Source organism: Alosa pseudoharengus, unplaced genomic scaffold (genome assembly GCF_046254945.1).
Source record: "Alosa pseudoharengus isolate Yale_2024_CS ecotype anadromous, Long Island Sound unplaced genomic scaffold, YU_APseudo_1.1 YU_APseudo_1.1_scf_4, whole genome shotgun sequence".
NCBI lineage: Eukaryota > Metazoa > Chordata > Actinopteri > Clupeiformes > Clupeidae > Alosa > Alosa pseudoharengus.
The window spans coordinates 25,584,661-25,606,307 of record NW_027468774.1 but is presented as its reverse complement, the minus strand read 5'-3'; the positions used below and the strand labels follow the sequence as shown (position 1 = coordinate 25,606,307).

At 40.0% G+C, this 21,647-nt stretch overlaps 3 protein-coding genes across 5 annotated transcripts; 2 read left to right on the top strand and 1 right to left on the bottom strand.

Annotated features, from left to right (window-relative positions):
* Positions 1–595: 595 nt before the first annotated feature.
* Positions 596–5,758, bottom strand: pglyrp6 (peptidoglycan recognition protein 6). Of its 2 annotated transcripts, none has more exons than XM_076265536.1 (5): positions 5,673–5,758; positions 3,301–4,137; positions 2,614–2,824; positions 2,202–2,496; positions 596–1,662 (listed from the first exon to the last, which is right to left on the bottom strand). In XM_076265536.1, the coding sequence occupies exons 1-5, from the start codon at positions 5,731–5,733 to the stop codon at positions 1,648–1,650; spliced, it is 1,419 nt and encodes a 472-aa protein (XP_076121651.1). In that variant the 5' UTR covers positions 5,734–5,758; the 3' UTR covers positions 596–1,647. The 2 variants fall into 2 exon arrangements, with proteins under 2 accessions (XP_076121651.1, XP_076121650.1); XM_076265535.1 differs by having other exon boundaries at positions 3,301–4,140; positions 5,673–5,757.
* A 990-nt stretch (positions 5,759–6,748) lies between these two features.
* On the top strand, positions 6,749–8,639 carry trappc5 (trafficking protein particle complex subunit 5). Of its 2 annotated transcripts, none has more exons than XM_076266891.1 (3): positions 6,749–6,784; positions 7,290–7,562; positions 7,659–8,639. In XM_076266891.1, the coding sequence occupies exons 2-3, from the start codon at positions 7,290–7,292 to the stop codon at positions 7,953–7,955; spliced, it is 570 nt and encodes a 189-aa protein (XP_076123006.1). In that variant the 5' UTR covers positions 6,749–6,784; the 3' UTR covers positions 7,956–8,639. The 2 variants fall into 2 exon arrangements, with proteins under 2 accessions (XP_076123006.1, XP_076123008.1); XM_076266893.1 differs by lacking the exon at positions 6,749–6,784 and adding an exon at positions 6,795–6,902.
* Positions 8,640–8,858: 219 nt separating this feature from the next.
* mcoln1b (mucolipin TRP cation channel 1b) lies at positions 8,859–20,362 on the top strand. The gene is made up of 13 exons (XM_076265533.1): positions 8,859–9,048; positions 10,172–10,422; positions 10,633–10,800; positions 11,508–11,664; positions 12,117–12,198; positions 12,516–12,612; positions 12,894–12,993; positions 13,233–13,339; positions 14,285–14,434; positions 14,593–14,694; positions 15,151–15,273; positions 16,265–16,471; positions 17,439–20,362. Exons 1-13 carry the CDS (start codon positions 8,994–8,996, stop codon positions 17,577–17,579), a joined length of 1,740 nt encoding a protein of 579 aa, XP_076121648.1. The 5' UTR covers positions 8,859–8,993; the 3' UTR covers positions 17,580–20,362.
* Positions 20,363–21,647: the final 1,285 nt, after the last annotated feature.

Sequence of the window (21,647 nt, the reverse complement as noted above, 5' to 3'; positions counted from 1 at the left end):
CTGACCTGAGAAAGCCTATAGCATAGGGGGAGGACAGGTGTGCAAGGTGAAACCTATTCACTTATGCCTGCTTGGAAAAGATACTACAAAGCAACAGGCTAACAGTGTGTCACATTACTCCTGTATTCTGTGCATCTTCCATATTCCTCTGTCTCAGGACTCCTCACCAGGACTGTAGTGGAGGCTAAACGCAAGTACATACAGATTATCCACCTCTGAACGCAAGTAAATACAGATTATCCACCTCTGAAATGTCAAATAGAGTTTATCCACCTCTTATTAGAGTTTATCCACCTCTCAAAAGAGTATTCACCAATTGCAACTTTTAACATTCAAAAACACACTGTATTATCCACATTCACAATATGTGCACTCATCAACACTCTAGAACCATTTAATACCACTGGTGTTGTTACCACTACACTCCTGCTCCTCACATTTCCTTAGGTTTACATTTTCTGCAGCTATAAATGTATGTTTTGTAAGTAGCCTAAGTATTGTAGGCTACAGGAAACATTTGAAACACAGTAAAAACAGTGAATAAATATTGAGTGTCTGAGACTAGTGAAATGTCATTATTAGCATTCCTTTAGAATTATATGTTTAGACTTTTTTATTTAACAAAAACAATATATTGGACTAACACAGATAGTACTATAATCATCTAGGCCAGTTCACCAGACCTTGACAAATACTTGGGGAGGAAATAATCCTCTCAATTTGTTGTGTACAATATCACTTTGCCATGAAGTGGTCATAGCTGTTATGTTGTTTACAGATACAATACCTCAACCCTACAGTATGCAGGTGAACTGACAATGAGCTAATATGAAATGTGATCAAGGAACACAGGTGAACTGGCAGAAAATAAGTTAAAAAAAAGGCGTTCAAAGAAAACATTTCATAAATTAAGACCTGTAGCCTGTACATTGACCATGTCTTTTGAGTAAATTGCAGTGATTTGAATAATCTCCATGTTATTCCCTTTTTTACCTGAGGAGGGCAGAAGTGTCAATCATAGACACCACTGCCCCTTGGCAAGCAGTTTGAACATTGTTTAAACAGTCTATGGTTTGAACATAGTTAGCAGTAATCACAATTGTAGCCTAGATAGCCGATCAACAATTGCTTTTTGACCAGTTACAATTCAATATATATCCAAAACTCGTTTTCATAAGTGTGAAGTAATTGAAGATATATATCTGCAATTTATTTCTTACTAGTCACAATGTTAATGTAGTGATTTGATTCTGATGGTAAAAAGCAAAAAGGAGTTTAACATCTCTTCTTTGTAGATTTGAAATTCCTGATTCAACAATTGAATTTTAATTACTGGATATTGTTCAACAGTTCAATTCATACTTGTATGTTCAGTAAGGAATAATGGACAACACGGTGTTTGTTATCAAGAAAAATAATACATTTTGGAGGTGGTAATGTGCATTATTGTGCATTATTTTTCTGATACCTGACATATTTGTCATGATATAATGACAGGGAGGAGTGCAATTACATTTTTGTCCTGCCCTCTGTCCACACAAGGTTAAAGTACAAATAAAGAAGCAATCGTATTATGAAGTTATTAGTAATTTAATCATCTGAAGTAGGCTACTTGCTTCAAGATAAGTTCCCTCTGCCCTGCAATCTTCAGCTCTGGACTTCCTGTGGAAAATCCAACACATGTACAAGTTAAATGAGAGCATGAGCAAGAGCACAGTCCCATCAGATATGGAACTTGTTCTTAGATTAAATAATATTTTGTCATACTTGTACTGTATAAACATTTATGCATTCAGCACACACAGCCAACTCATAGTGAAACTGCAACTTAATGATATCTGGTTCCCAGGGAGTGGAGATGGGCACACACTGTACAACCTTCAGCCATGGCTTAGTCTTAAACTAAAGTGAGCTTGTATTTTATCCTTGCATAATTAAAGTTATCTCTGATTGTCATTTTTAGTTTTATTTGTAAACTCTTTTTGAAACCCTTCTATGGTTTGAGGTGTGAGTAGTTTTTTTTAAAGCCCTGAATACAATCATTAATTCTTCATCTGAATGGAGGAGAGAGTTGTGAGGTCAAGGAACTCTCGTGAGGTTACCACAAAGACTACAGAAGTACTTCTATACTCTTTGGATAGTATAAAAAGTACACCAAGGTTCTACATACAACCTCTTTGACCACGGATGTTTTTTCTTACCCTGTAGTGCTCCCAGGTTTGCACATTTTTATAGAAGGCATCGCCAGGGCAGGAGGTGGCCACCACTTGTCTGTGTCCATGCACGATATAGTCTGACACCAGGCGTCCGCCACTTACGGCACACATTGCCAGTTTGTGCCTTACGAGGTTCATAGCATTTTCAGATGGCAGAGTCTCCATGTAGTCCCCGATGAATGAGACCCCATAGCCCTTGGAGTTGTGGCCCTTGGTGTGAGCCCCTTGCCAGTGCCAACCACGACCTTCGTAAATGTAGCCATCAGAGCCTGCCACGAAGCTGAAAGACAAATCCAAATAACACAAAGGACTGTTTACACCTGACCAGTTGTCGGAGGTGGACTTACAGCATAGTTAAGCATAGTTATTTTGTCTTTCAAAGGCAAGTAAATTATACCTGTATCCAATATCATCCCAACCGCGGTCTTCCTGATGGAAACGCTGCATAGATCTCATGTCTCTGGAACACTCTTCAAAAGTCAGGCAAGGCTGGCCAGGTGTGGATGTGTGGTGAATGTACAGGAACGACAGAGGCAGAGAGAGAAGTGTTGGGGTGCCGCGATATGGTTCTGCTCCCCATTGGCAGCGTGGAATGATGGCTGGACATTCTGCCAGTGCCAGCAAAAATTGGGAGACGTGGAGGAGTTGATAGGTTGAGGTGAGATTTACCTCATCAATATAGGTAATACTGCTCAAAAAAAATTAAGGGAACACTTACAGTTTTCCACAATTGTTAAAACACATTTTGTGAAACCTTCCACCCTTTTCTCCATTCTCAAACTACATTCACAGAATGTCTGACAGTTCTTGCAAAATAAAACACTCGCCTCAAAAGTTTTACTTGTGCTCAGAACCAAACAGTGTCAGAGTACAGATCCAGTGTATGATTGAAGTGTTCCCTTAATTTTTTGAGCAGTATACATATGAACAAGTTACATTAAAACTGAAACAGCTGTTTAAATGTTTCCCCCAAAAATGAGAACTAATATAGTCTGCATTTATGTGACAAAATATACTAGAATAACTAGAAACGTTTTATTCTGTTTGATAGCAATTTACCATATTGACTGATACTTTGACTTACCGGTGTATCTGTGGTCAAAGGCTTTGATTCCTCCCTCTATAATCCTTTCAAGCATTGCTTCACTTGTCTTCTTCTGTTTCCCTTTGTCTCTATTCAACTTCTTGTACACAGCCAAGGTGCCTTTCACCTGCCTCTTCAGGTAACCAGGTCTTGAGAAGCGTACAAAGTTCTGCCTGCGTCGGGCGCTAATGAGCCTGGGAGCACTGTCCAGCCCCTTGGCCCTAAGACGGTAGTTGTAGTATTGGTTGAGTAAGGTGCTCAGCTTGATGGGACGACGGGAAGGGTTAGATACTTCCATTCCCAGAATCACTCCATCCATGCCCCCGTTCACCTGAGCGTCAGTGGCCAGAGAGGGAACTCCTGAGAGGGTGAACACCTTAGGGGAGGTCACACTATCCCAGCATCCATCTGGGCCCAAGCGGTGAGTGGTCGAAGAGCTCCTCGAGTGATGGAGAAAAGAAACAGCCAAGGTTTTGGACAGCGCAAGTGGGTAGAGTCCACGGACACGGCCTTTGGAGACTGACTGCAGGCCAGCTTCAATGCCCAGTAGGAGAGGAGCCAAAGCAACTGTTGTGCCATCACTGGTGAGGACAACACCCTTCTCCACACCTGACTCTGTCACCTTGTGATGTATTGCCGTTGACAGATACTCAGAGACAGTGGAGTTCAAAACAGCCTTACAGTCGTCCAAAGCCCCCAAATAGCGTTTAATGAAGGGACTGTCCAACTGTGCTGATTTACGCAGTTCCTTCACCAAGCCAATAGGCGGTAGTCCAGGAATCTGAGTTTCGATCCACTTCACAACTTGGATGAAGTGATTCATATGACTCGGTGGGTCTGCTGAACACAAATGGCTTAGTCACTTAGAAACACTAAAATCAAAAGTATTCCACAGTTAGCAAAACCTGACACTTAAGGAGCAAAATATCAGCACAGAATTAAACAAATAGCATAAAAGCCAAATGTCAGCCTCACACTTTTGTCCAAAACACTACACAATACTTTCCAAAATACCACACCCATGCCTTCCAAACCACACCCATAAACCAATTGATCAAACACAACTATCAGGTGTAAAGACACTTAGTAACTGTAAACTTAACAATCAGTCCTAAGCACTGTAAAAAGCAAGCCTGTAGGGGAAGGGAGAGGAAGATATAGAGGATATAGGATATAGAGGATACCTGGAGGAGCATGTGAACAAAGACAAGGACCACATTTATGTATCATATTTTCTTTTTTGTTTTACCTTTTTTGTCTCCACAACTGTTTTCACTGCTCTTTCACTACATATTTTATTTAGAATTTATGTTCTGCTCTGACTCCCAGTGCAAAATGCAGAGAATATATTGAGTGTATTTCACAATGTGGAGAGAAATAAACCCCCCTGTGTACATGTCTGGTCTTGTGTGTTGTGTTTGGTCAGTAAAGGCTACTCTTGTAAATCCTCTAATCCTACTTGAACAATATTTCTGAAAACAAAATCAAGCCTATATTATATCGGAAGATAAAACTAAGAAAACTTTCTCCTAGAAAACGTGTTTTGTCAAATGTGTTTTGTTTTGAGTACATCAGTGTGTAACTGGATGTGATGGATGTGTTCGTGATATGACAATGAAATAGAGTTTTTTTTTTAGATAGCTGTATAGTTTTGACTGAAGTGTTTCTTGGTGCTACTTGGGTGTGGTGTTCAATTGGCCCTGTAGTCCACTATAAAACTTTTCAATGCATACTGATTTATTCATAGGCCATTCTATAATTGTGGGTACATTTCAAGTGGAAAAACAACTCAACTCTGTTATCATTAATCTGTGTAATCAATTAACAGAATCGACGATAACAAGAGTTGTCATTTTCCATCACTTTGTGGCTTAACTCCACATGCTAACCTCAAACTCGCAAGAGATTCACCTTAAAAATTACAATAAAAGACTTGATGATTAATTAATCTACTGTTGGTGTATCACCAACACTTTGTGCAATTAATGAGAGAAGAAGCATAACATAACTCATATTTCCTCACTCACTATATCCCTGAATGACCCTCATATTCCCTCACATTACAAGGACAGATATTGCCAGTAGGCTATCCACTTCCTAACCTGACTGTCTGAACTGTGAAATATTTTCTATGGTACGGCTTGCTTCAGGGAAAAACTCAGAAAAAATTGTACTACATAGTGAATGACAGTCAGGTTTACAGAAAGTGGGTACTGACAATATCTGTCAAAATTATTATAACATAAGCCATCTTAGTGTAGCCTACTATTCTCTGACCTAATTAATAATAATAGCTAGTATTGCATTGTGCATGCAAAGACATACCAGTTTTTTCTCGCTGTAAAAAATACCAATATATTTGAACTGCTCACCAGCTGCATGACAGATGGCCACCAGAGAAATAGTGAGGACCCATTTCCAGGGAAAATCCATGAGTGGAGTGAAGCTCTCTTCTCTGTGTTGTTCGCTCTGCTGTCGCACAACAACTCTTCTCACCTCTACGGCCAGCATTTATATACGTAGGTGTGTTATGCAATAGGTTTGCTGAAGTGGTATCAGAGTAATCTGATGCTGGTGGTGGGAGTCAACAGGTGCCATGTGAGAGCTCCAAACTTCTAGTCATGACATGCATATGCCTACTGCATTCCTGTTGCCCTCATGACACAATATATTTATTTATATATATATATTTCTGTGATCTAGTATGTTTTCATCACACACACATATAAGTTCCCTATTAGTTTATGCCTTTGTCTGGCCCGGGTGGTTGCAGCTGCATGAATTCCCACGCTCTGTATCCCTGTCCATTCACCCACATTCATGACACTGAATCACGGTTGTGGGATTAACCCACTGTGAAATGCATCCTAGTTCCACATGCAGATTAATCATTGACAGGGTTGTTTGTGTGTAGAAGGGATAAATGGTACACCTGTCCTGTTCTCTATTGAAGTTGTGCAAATGCTATCACATAACAAGAAATTTCCATAAGTGGGAATGTGAAAGCTGTAGTAGAGGTTTGCATATGACTGCTAAAATCATGCATTTGTTGTTTATATAGACAAAATCCACATAAAGGAGAAGGCCTATTTAATTTATCTTAGGGACGCCTACACCCTGAGGTTTTTAATCAATTGAAGACTACACAAAATTGATTATTCTATTTGCAATACCCATGGGCATGGAAAGAATCATGTGATTCTGAGCACATAATCTAAAAACATGTAGGCCTAGCCTGATTTAATTAATGATTGGAGGCTAATTATTTGGCACATGTCTCAATTCCTATTCGACTTTGGAACACAACATGGAGCAAAAGCAGAAGTGACATAATTCAGTGTTGCTGCATTGCTGAATTGTGCATAGAAAATACACGTTATATTGAAATAACGATTGTGCTACGGACTTTTATTTTATCGCGTGTTGTGACTTTTATTCTGGCGGAAAGCAGAAAGGGAAGTGATAGACGGGACCAGGAAACTAGGTACGTGCGAACTGTCAATGTAGCTACCTTTAGTAGTAAACAAACTTTCCTAAATCCTTGAAGATACTGTGACCTTGACTTTAGTATTCACTGGCTGTTAAAGAGTTCATTGAAGAAAGTATGGTTTTGAATTCCCGGTGAAGATGGGCTAACTCATTATGTCCTCAATTTATCCAGTGTGTTAGCTAGCTCAATTAGTCCAGATAAAGCTAGCTAATGTAGCGTTTCGTTAATATCGTTAGTATTTTTATTGTACAAAATATTGTATTTCGTTTTGTTAGCAATGCATTCAAGCTTCATATTTCTGGCATGCTATCTGACAGTCATACAAATACATATTTCCAATAGTATAAAGTTACCATATTCTACTCAATGTGATTTTCTGAGGCACTTGTCTAAATGCTAAGTGAATGCTAACTTGTCAGCCAGGTCAGGTGAAGTGAAGTGTGTCAGCTGATTATGATAAGCAATGAGGTAGGCCTAATGTTGTTTTTGTTTGTTTAAGATGATGGATACCCGATTCACCAAGGGGAAATCTGCCATTCTTGAGCGCTCGCTGACCCGGCCTAAAACCGAGGTCAGTTTGAGCGCTTTCGCCTTGCTGTTCTCTGAGATGGTGCAGTACTGTCAGAGCCGCGTCTATTCAGTGTCCGAACTGCAGGCGCGTCTGGCGGACATGGGTCAGAGTGTGGGCGCCAGCATGCTTGATGTCTTGGTGCTACGCGAGAAAAACGGCAAGAGAGAGACTAAAGTACTTAACATCCTGCTCTTTATCAAGGTAAATATATTCCATTAACACCATCTGTATTTTTTATAATACATTCCTTCAAATGTACCCCAGCTAAACCAATCCTGTCTTGATATCACTTTACAGGTATCTGTGTGGAAAGCTTTATTTGGAAAGGAGGCTGACAAGCTGGAGCAGGCCAATGATGATGACAAGACCTACTATATAATTGAGAAGGAGCCACTAATCAACGCCTACATTTCTGTTCCTAAAGAGAACAGCACACTGAACTGTGCCGCCTTCACAGCGGGCATTGTGGAGGCCATCTTGACCCACAGTGGCTTTCCTGCTAAGGTCACTGCACACTGGCACAAGGGGACCACGCTGATGATCAAGTTTGACGAATCAGTCATTGCCCGTGACAAAGCTCTGGATAGCAGATAGAGCATGTGGTGCTGGAATCACCTGATTAGCTTATTTGTATATTCTCAGGTGTGAATAAATACCTGAGAGATGGAATGTGTTGTTATGCAACACTCCATGACTGACTGTTTGTGTGACTGAAAGATGAGTAATGTATGACTGTGTAGGAGGTCTTAGTATATTTTGGGATTGATGGTCTTTTCTGTTTCTGTTTGTCAAAAATCATTAATTCCTTCCAATACATACGCATGACTTGTTTTGGTCAGATGTTGTGTGGACCGATGAACGCTGTTAACAAAGATGGAACTGAAAGTTCCATATGTTTTTGGAGTTTTTATCTGTTGATGTTGGACGAGGGGTGGGGGGTCTGGGAGTGCATCTGAAATTATACTAGTTCAGAATATAAAAATGGTGGCTTACAATTTTGTAGATATGTTTTTGTTTCATGATATGAGCATTACAGTAAGGTAAATGTTGTGATGTTATGCATCAGTTGCACAGCTGCTTGTTTTTTCGTATTCCATCAATATGACATCATTATGTCTTTAATTAATGTATTTGACCCAGGGGGTCAAAAAGTCTAACTCCCCCATTACTGTCTAAGTATTTGTGAGAAGTAGGCTAATGCAGGAAACTATAAACAGTTTTCTTGGTTGTTACTAATAATACATAATAATAAAAAAAGGTTGTTTCCTTCTTTGTTCATTTTCTGTTTACTGGTCATTTAATTGCTCTGCTTTGGAAAAGACATAGACCCCTGAAACGTGATACAGAGTTGCATTTAAGAATCTATCAATGACTACTAAATGTTCGAATTTAGTAATAGTAATGAAGGATCTTTGTTACGATCGCCAGGGCCTAGACTGATCATATGGTATGTCACGTGACCAACACGGAAATAGAGCACTGTGTACGTAGGAGGAAGTCGAAGAATGTCGTTGTTGATCTTTATACATACGCCTACTAATAAATGTGAATGAAAATGCGAAGCATATGCTGTTATAACATAGTTCATGTAAATTAAATGTTGCCGTCTCAGTGGTTCGTGCTTTCTACAAGATGGCCATGGCATCTTCGGACTACAGTCGTAGCACCCCCGACGGTAACGTTACAGGTTGGTGAAATGAAAACATCATGTAGCCTAACCTAACCTTAGCCTAAAATTCGCTTGCCACACATCGCAAAATACGATTTGTCTTACTTGTTTATTAATTTGTTGTGGATTCCCTAGGCACAACTGAGGTAGGCTACAGAAGAATGCATTAGTGGTAGCCTACATTAAATATCGCGGCAAAATATAATTTATTTGACTCCCATAGAAATATCCCATTGCAATAGGCTGCAGAACAGTTGGTTTTAACATATATTTTGTTATTTGACCTGATAAACCATGAATGCATAAACTGTAAATCAAAAATAACTTTGTAGACGAAGAGTGAGAGAGAGCCAAAGAGAAGAGCAAGAGTCTTAACTGAAACAAATATTTTTTTTTCCAGTTTTACCAGTAACCATTCCTTTCTGCCTTGCCCTGACACTCAGCCTGAGGTGGTATCAGGCAGAGTAGCTTAGAATTCAGACAGACTAGGCGAGATTCTTCGTCAATATACACATAAATACTTCAGATTTTAATGACATCATGATAAGACTACTGCCCATAGGCCACAGTAATAATCAATTCAAGACTATACATGGGTATTACATGAATATAGGCCTACATTTGCACATAACTTGCATATCACAGTCCTGAACTACTCTCTCAATGGCAATGGGGACAGGTTGCAGCCATCAGCATCAGAGGGAATTCATTAGATTAGTTACTATGCTGTGTTTGATAGCATTCAATACAAGGGGCTGCTGTGAATATAAACCGTGGAAGTTTGATAAACCAATTAAATCTCTGACCAGTGATTAAAAGTCTGGGTGAAATGTAATTCTGCATTACAACTATCTTGCCTTTGTACAAATTCCAGCTGATTAAGGATATTAAATATATTAAATATAAATATATTCAATATTTTTGCTGTTCTAGTATTGTATTTTTCTAGTAGGGTGCAACATGGTTCCAGCAGACCACAGGTTTTAATGTCTCAAACTCAAATAATAATCTTACAGGCTGTTACCGTTTCATACAAATGTATTAACAAGCCAAAGTTGGCATAGCAACATAGTTGTAGACTATGTTGTGAAGTTTCTTACAGCAAAAGTCTCACTCTTTTTTGTATTAATTTTGTTATCAGAGAAAGATAAACTGCTAAGCCCCGTAGTGAGCTATGGCTCAAGTGAGTGCAAGGGATGTGCTCAGACTGACCGTAGACCAGCTGACCTCGAGGGGTCGCTGCTGCAGCAACAGCTTGAACATGAGGAAGAAGAGCTTCGAAGAAAGATGAAGTACTTCTTCATGAGTCCGTGTGACAAATACCATGCCAAGGGCCGTAAACCATACAAGCTGCTCCTGCAGATCCTCAAGATCGTCATTGTCACTGTGCAGGTACACCATCTATTGCTCTTCATTACTCCATATAGAGATTGCTAAAACACGTGACCAAGATTATGGGTACGTTTGGCCTGATGACGACACATTCTCAATCTCTATACAGAACTGACATGATATGAACCTGGCAAATATGGGGTAAAAGCATTCACTGATGATTCCATGACTGTTCTCTCCCCCACCTCCCCCTCACCCGACCTGATAAAGCTGGTGATGTTTGGTCTGAGTAATCAGATGGTGGTGAACTTTAAGGATGAGAACACAGAAGCTTTCAGGTACCTCTTCCTGAAAGACTACCAGGATGACCCTGACTCCACTCTGGCAGTGTACACCCAGAGTGATGTCTACAGCCACATCCATTATGCCATAGACCAGGTAGGCTGCTGCACCTAGCGTGATAAATGGGTAGTTTCACAATCAATTATGTGATTATGTTGGATAGTTGTATTATTATTAATGACATTAATCATATGTCATAATCAGTAGCTGCGCCACTGTACTTAAACACAAATAAACAACAAAATAACAAACAACACAATAACAAAACTGCAGGCAAAAAACTGGACCACACTCAAACATTCTATAATTTGTTACAATTGAGATGTTGAAAAAGCAGAATTATCATAATTAATCATACTATAGCTGAACTGGTTGAATTTATTTAGGAAATACTTCAGATATACATCAAACTTTTGAAATGAGATCTCACTTGCCTCTTTTAAGGGACACTTAAGATAAATAAGGTGAGATACATGTATAGATTATATAGAAAAACAAATTATTTTGAGATGTTAAGTTGAACTTAAATTGGACTTGAGCTGAGACGAGAGGAAGGCTTTTTGGCGGCTGAGAAGAACATGAAAAAGGGGAACAGCTAATATGTTCTTTGGGGTGATGAAATAGTGTTCAAGTGGAATGATTGAGAGGTGATGTGGTTTGTGAAGTCAGCCTAAAGAGTCTGATACATTCTCGGCATTTAGAAAGGGCCTGCTTTATCCAGGCATCCTAGTGTACTAACAATGATGGCTACTGTATGATCCACCCAATGCTAAGTCAGTTCTTGCTCTTCTCTGACCTTCCAGTACCTGGCTTTGGCAGACACCTCCATTGGCTGCTATGCGTATGTGCCAGGTGTGGGTGTGAATGGCAGTGCCCTAACCCTTTGTCAGCACTACTACAAGAAGGGACACATCAATCCTGTCAATGACACATTTGATATTGATCCACGAATTGTGACTGGTAAAACTGATTTATTCTGGAAGTTTAATGTTGTCAATAGTTTTACAATACATGTTAAAAGCTATAAAGGCTAATAATATTTTAACTTATTCTTGGGAGAAATTACTCTAGTCATCAAGTTAATACATGATCATGTTTTGCCTTTATCTGTCAGAATGGTGCTGCTACTATTTCAAGGTTATTTCTGTGGAAAAAGTAACCATTGTTTGGGAAAATACAATGTTTGATACACCTGCTGGCTGTAGCACCTGAGATAAAATAGCACAAATAGAATCTAGAATCTCTGGAATTGTTATTATGGTGTAATTGTACATTTTTGATGAATTGAACAGTTAAGCTTTAGAAAGCTGAATTTGATTGTTGGATTATGTTGTCTGTTGTCTGTCCATTGTTGAATGGTGTTGGTTTGAGGTTGTGAGTATGGGATCTGTGTTTTTTTTTTTTTTACCCAGACTGCATAGGAGTGGACCCCCCTCCAGAGCCCACTGCTCCACTTACTGATGACTATAAAAACTTCACCCTTCAATTTCACAAGTAAATCTCTCTTCCTCCTGGACACAAATCCACCCATTTGTACAATTTCCATTCTCTCTTCCTTACAATGACATTCTTAAATCAAATGACAATCATCTATATATAGCATTTCTAGAACCACATCAAGTATTTAAAGATGAGACTGGTGAATGTATTGAGTCATAGAACAGAGTCTTGTGAGCACATGGAGATTTGTCATGTTCTTATTTCTATTACTTAAGACTTCTTGAGTTGTGCTTCTCTCTGTGTGATGAAATATTTCCAAACAAACTGTCTTCTCAAATGTGGAACCTACTTTTACCCTCTCCTTTCTACAGGCTGATTAATGTAACCATCAACTTCCACCTAAAGGCCATCAACCTGCAAACTATAATAAACAACGAGATCCCAGACTGCTACACCTTCCGCATCATGGTAAAGTCTCTGTGTACTCTGCTCTCAAATTGTCATTTGCCAGACTAGTATCTCACTGAAAGGAGATTGTAGGTGGGCATGGGCAAGGCTAGGATCAGTGGGAAAAGTTGAAAAAGTAAAAAAGCCACTTTCTGTTGTTGATATTATTAGACCAAATTTCATTTGTTGGTTTTAGAGTTACGTTCCATTCTGTAAATATTGCCAAAACTATCATGCCATGTAAAAAGAATACAGTTTTGGATTGCTTATATTTTTTATACATGGTGTGTCACTCCTGACAGATCCTGCTGGACAACCATGCTCATAGTGGGAGGGTCAAGATTAGCCTCGAGAACCAGGCCTCCATCCAGGAATGTCGGGATCCAAATGTCTCTGGACAGGGTGAAGCATTTTCTGTGCAATATGTTTGTTTTGTCAGCAGTAATTACTGGCAAGAACAAGATCTCAATGCCATCTCCCTGGCAACATGATCCATGTGATCCAACCTCTTTTCATGGTTTCCCCATCATTAAAAATATTGCCTTCCTGCTTCAATTTTGCTCCTCAAGTTATGTCTTTAACCCTCTTATTCCATAATGTCTTATTTTCTCTTCCTCTGTTTCTCTCTGTTTTCCACACAGCGGATAGCAACGCGCGCGTGGCGTTTGATGTGACTGTTGCGGTCGTGTGTTTGCTCTCCCTGGTGCTCTGTGGCCGGTCCATTCTCAGAGGCGTGCTTCTGCAAAATGTGAGACTGATGGGCACATAGACTGGGAGATTGAACAGAGGGTGGGAGGTGTACACCAATGTCAAAAGTTCCACTCAACTTTTTAAAGAACAGTTTGACCATTTAAATTAGAAATCCTTACTGGAAACACTTAAAAAACACATACAATCCTCTAATGTGCAGAGGGATGGATAAACCCATGATTCGCATAGGTTCATGGAAATAGTTTATTCACATTTTTTGCATTTCTACCTACGTAAACATTGCCTTGACCAAACCTTATGTTTTGATCCCAATGACTGTTCAGACGTCTTTCCTCAATTAGAAGAACGTCCATTTTTAATTGGCATTGCACAGTGGATGGAAACACACACAGCATTTCTTTAGCCAAATTTTCATGAAAGCTCACAAATATGCAAGAGAGCTGAATGGAAACCCGGCTTACGTCACCTCATAAACTCGTCACTGGTCACAGGTCTACATTGCAGTTTTGGTTATGTGCCCAGAGGAAATTTCTTGTCTCGAAAAATAATTTTTTCACAAGAAATAAAATCGTGTTGAGATCTTACCTGTTTCTCCTGAAGGCCACTTAGGAGAAATAAGTCGAGATAAGGCTTGAATTGATTGGACTTGGGCTAAGACAAAAAGAGGACTATTTCTCAGCTGCGAAATAGCCCTCCTCTTGCCTCTTGTCTCATGTGAAATGTTGCTTTTCAATGGGTGATAATAATGCAGTTGCAAATGCACAGATGCACCTCTTTAAAAATTTTACATGGACTACCACTGTCTGAGCCAATGTCCTAATTGAATGTCCTAATTGAATCATTGTCCTAACCAATGTCCTAATTTAATCCTTAATGTATGTAAAATGGTGCTCTGTCACTGTGCATTGATCATACATTAATTGTAATGTGACATTTGGCTGTTTGACCGTTTACCTGAACCCCCTCCCCATATATTCTACAGGAGTTTGTGCAGTTCTTCAAACACAGGTTAAGGCGTAAGGTGTGCTGGGGGGACAGGATGGAGTTTATTAATGGATGGTACATCCTACTCATCGTCAGTGATGTGTTTACCATTATTGGGAGCTTCATCAAGATTGGTATTGAGTCCAAGGTTTGTCAACTCATTCATACAATCATGCAACATATGCACGAGGATTGCAATACAGTTTACAAGATAACGCTTTGATAGCTTATTGCATATGATATGACGCTTAGCTCAAATTATTATGTTTATTTATGATAGTTAATCTTAGTTTGTGCTAATGACAGGGCAATTCATTCTACGACCTGTGTGGAATTTTACTTGGCACATCAACTCTGCTGGTGTGGGTCGGTGTCATTCGATACCTCAGCTTCTTCCAGAAATACAACGTAAGTATTATGGATTGCTTTATGTTGTAAGCACTCTCAGTTCTCTAGTTTAATTTTATGTTAGCATTTGTTGACTCTTCAGATCAGACCCTTCCAGTACAGTAGCTAAATTACCCGCTTAGAGTTTTCCACTTAAGTGTTGTCTTGTGGTTATAAGTTAATGGAAAGAAAGCTTACAGCAGTCATCATGGTTAATCACAAATACAGTTGGATGTAATAGATTTGTGTTAGTAAGAAAAGTGACTTTGTGAAAGAGAGAAATAGTGAACAGAAGGAAAATATACAACAGACAGCACTACCATCGGAGGAAACTTGGATGAATGAAGGACCAAAACTCCATTAAATGCATGCTAATGAATGACATCATAGCCACATGTCACATGTCATATAGTCTGTTATTTGCCAGTAGCTCAGTCTGTCTGTGTCCTGATGGGCAATGTCACCTCTACTCCTCAGATTCTCATTGTGACGCTGCGGGCTGCGTTCCCCAATGTGATTCGCTTCTGTTGCTGTGCTGCGGCCATCTACATGGGCTACTGCTTCTGTGGCTGGATAGTGCTCGGACCATACCATGCCAAGGTACATTAACTGGCTCACACACTTGTTTGTTAGGTTATTGTGCCTTCTTCGTACAAGCATAGAGGATTGTTCGATTTTTATGTGTCACTGGACAGTAGAAAAATCTGGAAAAAATGTTTTCAATGGTAAACACCAAGGGAGAGAAAGCATGACTGTATATTCACCAGTAGGAATACGTATCTTCCAATTTGATGGGAGACAGTGTTAGCCACTGGGTCCAATTTATATAGACCCCACTGAATCAGACCCTAACAAAAGCAGTCAGGCAACTGCAGACTGTTGCCCCATTACACAGTATTGACCAAAGTAAAACCAAATTCCAGCATTTGCACTGTGAGTCAGATCCAGATGATCATGTTGGAGAACTGAGATATAGAGATCCTCTGCCTTGTCTAAAAATAGAAGTAGGCTACAGTGCATTGGATCAGAACTTAGTTATGCAAGCAGACACATACACACAGACGGATGGACCCAGTTACAGTACCCTCCCTCACCCCGACTGGGAGTTGAGGGTAATTAGTGCTTACCTGGCAATTCAGAACAGATAACCACACAGATAACTACACAGATAACTACGCAGGGAATATTCTGCTTTATCTCTAAAACACACACTACCACACCCATCTCCTGTTCCTGTCACACAACTGTATACTCAGGAATACTACAGAAACAGAATCACACACAGGAACACAGTCAAGTCATATGTGGAAGAATACATAACAGAGAAACAGTTGACTTCTATTCAACCATTATTAGGCATTAATTTCTGATATTGCTAATCACACCTTCTGTTTTTGAGGAACCAAATACACAAATTAAGGTCTTTGGATAAAAGTTGCTGATATGGAATTGGTATGATAAATATTAATCACAGAGCCACAAGGGGGAATGAATTTGTCCATGTGGCTTCACCGAGCAGAAACGACACTACTTGTGCGATTTTGAGGACATGAAACTGGTTTCACTCTCAAGCTCATCTCTGCCCATGTAGTTTCGGTCACTGTCCATGGTGTCGGAGTGCCTGTTCTCCCTGATCAACGGGGATGACATGTTCGCCACATTCTCGGAGCTGGAGCACAGCAGCACCCTGGTGTGGGTCTTCAGCCAGGTCTACCTGTACACGTTCATCTCGCTCTTCATCTACATGGTGCTGTCGCTGTTCATCGCCCTCATCACCGGAGCCTACGACAGCATCATGGTGAGCGAGCAAACCAGAGAGACAGTATGGCACACTCACAGACATAGATAGATAGATAGATAGATAGATAGATAGATAGATAGATACTTTATTGATCCCTAGGGGCATGACAACACATTTCACATGGGATGGGCATTGATGCCCCCATACGTCATCTATTTAGTTTTTGGCAAGAGGTGCAGTGACAGCCAGAGAAATATATACAGAACATCATCCAGCATGTTTTTCTACATTTAGTATTTTCTTGCCATTGCCAGATGACACCTGGCTAACCTCTATGGGGGCTGTTTTGGGTTGTGGCCTGCACGATGATAAAAGGCACAGTGGTTAGCCGTCTGGTTTAGAGATAGAGGGAACCAGAGAGGTTAAGGAAGAAGTGAAAGGTTCAAATGGAGCTAAGAAAAAAGCAGTGTGTAGCACTGTTTTAGTTCAAGTGATTTATATAGAAAGTGGCGGGGGGGGGGGGGGGGCTGTTTTCATGGAAAATGTATATTCACTTAAATACACACTAAAATGCATCAAACATAGATCTTAAATACACACTAAAATGCATCAAACATAGATCTTAAATACACACTAAAATGCATCAAACATAGATCTTAAATACACACTAAAATGCATCAAACATAGATCTTAAATACACACTAAAATGCATCAAGCATAGATCTTAAATACACACTAAAATGCATCAAACATAGATCTTAAATACACACTAAAATGCATCAAGCATAGATCTTAATCTTCTTGAGTGGCAGAAAGAAAACAAATGCAACACTACAATGGATCAGAAATATCTGAATAAATGTTTTGATGTGTGGAAGTGTTCCAGTGTTTGTCATAACGTAACGTTTTTTTTTTTTTTTTAATCGTCTGACTATTTGGCACGAAAACAGACTTGGTGTGCAATGGCTTTAAGTTTCTCTCTCTCTCTCTCTCTCTCTCTCTCTCTCTCTCTCTCTCTCTGCAGCAACAAACCCAAACCCAGGATCCATCACACATCACAGAACTGCATGCCTTCATAGCACAGTGCACTGACACACCCTGCTCTGGGAATTTCCGTGGATCGGAGCCCAAATCCTGCTCTCTTTTCTGCTGCTTTGACCAGTGAGGGACCACTGTGTGTGTGGAGGTCTGTCTGTCTATCTGTAGGTCTTAGTGTATGCCTTTGTTTGTTAGTAGTATTTATGTGGAGCCTGGAATTGGTATGGTAACACAAAGGGAAGGAAAGGATCATGTTTGTCATTAGACAACAGCCGTTTCTGCATGACCTTCCTCGTGAGGAACTCACATCATGGGGTGTTCACTCACCTTGAGCACACATACAGCTAACATGTGCATATATATACGATGTAATATTTCTGTGATATGCTGTTATGAGTTTTTTATTACCACTTAATAAGCACCACTGATGCGTGATGTGCCTATGAAGAGTTTGGTTCCAAAACGCTATATCTCCATTTTTAAAAACATTAAAAAGTCATGTCAACTAATTGTGTATTTCAGGTATTATCAATAAAATTACAATTTTGTTGTTTTGATTGAGAAAAGATAAATCAAACAACTATACCCAATTACAGTTCTACTGAAATGACTTGGAAAACAAATTGTAAAAAACTGATTTATGAAAATTCATTAAAAGGAGGATATAGCGATTTGGAACCAAACTCTTCATACACTATAGACATGAAGGCACACTGCCCCCTAATGGATAAGTGTGGCTCCCCTCCACGAATGACAGGTACTGACTATTTATCTAACAGTCTGCTGTGAAGGCTTCGGTTTGGCTTTGCACTCAATTCACGGCGGTTAACACCAGTGTAGTAGCACAGTTCATCCTGTCGTGCCATAATGGACCTTGGTGAGTTAACTGTTAGCTTACTTAAAGACGCAGTAGCATTTTCTCAGATCAACAGTGTGCTCAGTGGAACAGCACCAATGAAGGCTGGTGTGAATTTACTATTTATTGTATTATTTTACTTGAATTTATTTTGGGACTTTGGGAATGGATATTTTAAGGTGAATTAGTAAAAGGGTAACAAATGAATAGCCCTATTTGGCTATTCTTGCTGACCTCTATATATGTCTCATCTGCATTCTCTGAGCCAGTTGCGAACAGCTTTGTATGCCTAACCTGAACCTCTGATCAATTTGCATCAACAGCAGATGATGAATGCCATTTTGGAGTTTTGGTTGGCAGCAGACCGTGACTTTGGCATTTCACAAGTGCACACACAGACACAGAGACACACACACACACACACACACACACACACACACACACACACACACGCTCACTGGCCGTGTCAAGATGCCGCCTGTCGACTGCTCTTTAAAATTCTGCAGTGCTCTCCTTTTCTCCCACAGGAGAGAGAGAGAGAGAGGGCTTTTCCCTCCACTGCTCTGCTGTCTTGTCTTTTATCTTGCCCTTCTCTTGATGAGATGAGGGCGGAGAGGAGGTGGACGGGCCCTGGAGCCACTCATGCTCATCAATATGTATGGGCCTTTGAGCGAGGTGACCTCGCACCAGCACTCTCTCTCTCTTTTTTTCTCTTTTCCTCTCTCTTTTCTCTTTCTCTCTTGGTGTTCTGTCCATCTCGGCCAATAGAGACTTCCCCATGGACAGGTCTAGGGGGAGAGCTGCAGGGTGACCTGGAAGCGCACAGGCTCCTCACCCATCTCTTGGTCCTGGCCTCTTTTTTCACATCTTGCTGTCTCTTTTGTCTGTTTCTTTGTTGACTTTTTCCCTGACACTTTGCACTACACAAGACTGGCCAGTGGTTTTGTGTTTATAGTGGAGGCATGACTGCACAGTCTGAACAATGGGAAAACACACACACACACACACACACACACACACACATCTATCTTTGTCAGACGGGAAAGAAAGAAGACAGAAAAAGGGAATAATGAATGAGTGTGTATGAAGTATGAATGAATTTATTTTAAAACGGTAAGGGTTTTGATGTGTTTTGACAAGAGGGAAGATTTTTTTTCTGTTGACTCCAGGGAAATTTATATGAAAGATTGAAAGATGATTTGTGTATGTACCTGTCTATCTGGCTTTTTTGTGGAACACAACATTGCTAAGAATGGTAAATGTATTATTGTTTTATTTATATACGTTTAGTTTGTACAATTTGTACCTAAGCTCTTGCAAAATCAGAATCAAAGGGCACTCTGGAAAATGAAAAATATTTGCAATGTGTTTGTAGTTTACAGGTTTTTACGGAGGCACATGTTGAACGGAGCATAAAGTATCAAGGGTATGCAACAGTCTGCAACTATATAGGGAATGTTCACTTGCATTTTTCTTACATGAAAACCATGTATACACGTCTATAAATTGAACATAGTACTTATACTATTTAAATTTAATTTGCACTAATGACCGTTTATTGTGGCCTGCAGTGCCATTTTCCTTAATGCCTTTCATCAATGTTCATTTATGTACAGTATGTATATCATAAATATTCTGTAGCACAATGAAGGACACAAAATGTACATGTTAGTTTAAAATGTTTCTCTATCAGCATACCTAATTTTATTTTATTTTATTTTATTTTATTACATAAAATAAATTCTGTATTCAGTATAACAGATTGTGAAGTTTCTCTGTGAGCGTTAGTCTTGCAACTAGTCTGAACATTAATGAAGCTCCCTGTCAGGAATTAAGCCTTCGGCATCTTTTACACGAACAAATGCTGTAGCAGGATTGGGCAAACAGGACTGAAGATGTCTTTTCACATCACTGCTTTGTATAGGCTTGGTTAACACGTTGCTTTTTGTAGGTCTGTTTTTTCCACACTGTGAGACTGTTCACATTTAGCATGATTAGACCGTTTGTGTACAGTACATGGGCATAATTTCAACTCAGTAAACATGTTAAACCAGTTGCTGTGTGTCTGCCTTTTATCTTGTGGGTTATAGATAAGAGCTGGGTTACAGATAAGAGCCATTCTTACATCAGGTGTCTGGATGGATTTGGTATGATCTGGTCTAATTCATGATGATAAACCTAATTCAGTCAATTCCCTTTTTTGTGGTTGTGTGAGTGACTATCACACGTGGTCTGAAATGCTAACCAAAACCACAGGTAGGTTAGATCGTACACTGTTAAAGCAATACAATGTAGTTCTTTAACCTTAAAATAATTTACTTTAGTTGTATGTGGACTCATAATAAATAATTGACTCTTTGTCTATACCGATGCGAGCCCAGAACGCCTGGTATTGCAGCTATATAGGCTTTGCTTTTCCAACCAGAAATGTGACCTTTTTTCATCAGTTCTTGACGAATTGGGTACCCCCTTAGAGCTAAATGGGTACCCAGTAGGCTACGTTGAAAATTGACAAAGAGGGAAATTCTACATTGTGTTACTTTAAAATGTGTGATGATAATGCATCGTCCTTAACTCCGGTTCTTGAGATGCTTACTTAGCTGAGTGGACTGTCTGTCTGTTGCTTCTGTAGGCTGTCAGCACATCATGTGTAATTGCTCTGTGAATCCACCAGAGAGAGCTTGGAGCCAAGGCTACGAGGCTAGCTCAATCAATACCCTCTGGTCAAGACAGAGAGGGAGGAGGCGTCGAAAAGAGAAAGACAAGGCTAAGAGACACTATCTGGTAAAACAGATGTCTGGACTCGGCGTAGTGGACCAAGTCTGACACTCTCCAGCAGCTGTGGAAACTGTCTCAGGCAGCTGAGAAAAGAGGTGGGACTTTTTTGCTCAGACATTTTTTGTAAAACCCAGAGAGAGAGAGACTATGGCTTGTTAATAAAAGGTCTAGATAAGAAACACACACACCCATGCTAGCTAATCTGAGCCCTGAACAAATGGACCCTCACGCAAATGGATCAGGAAGAAGAGGCATATGCAGAGATCATTCCAGCTGATACGTCCACTCTGGGCTGCTAATGCGGATCCCTGTGTCAGCGCAGGGAGAGTGCTCGGCCGTCCATCGCCCTTTAGCAGAATCATGCATTATTTATCCAGGATGTGGTCTGGACAGGCCATTTCTGAGAACCCATCAGTGAGAGCCCAGACCATCATCTGGCTTCAAGGCAATGCCTATTTGCCAAGAGCTCCAATGACTAAGCAAACGAGGCACAAAGCAACTCTCTTGAGATTTACCACAGTGGTTTCCCAACCATGCATTTAACATTCCTACGTAGCATTA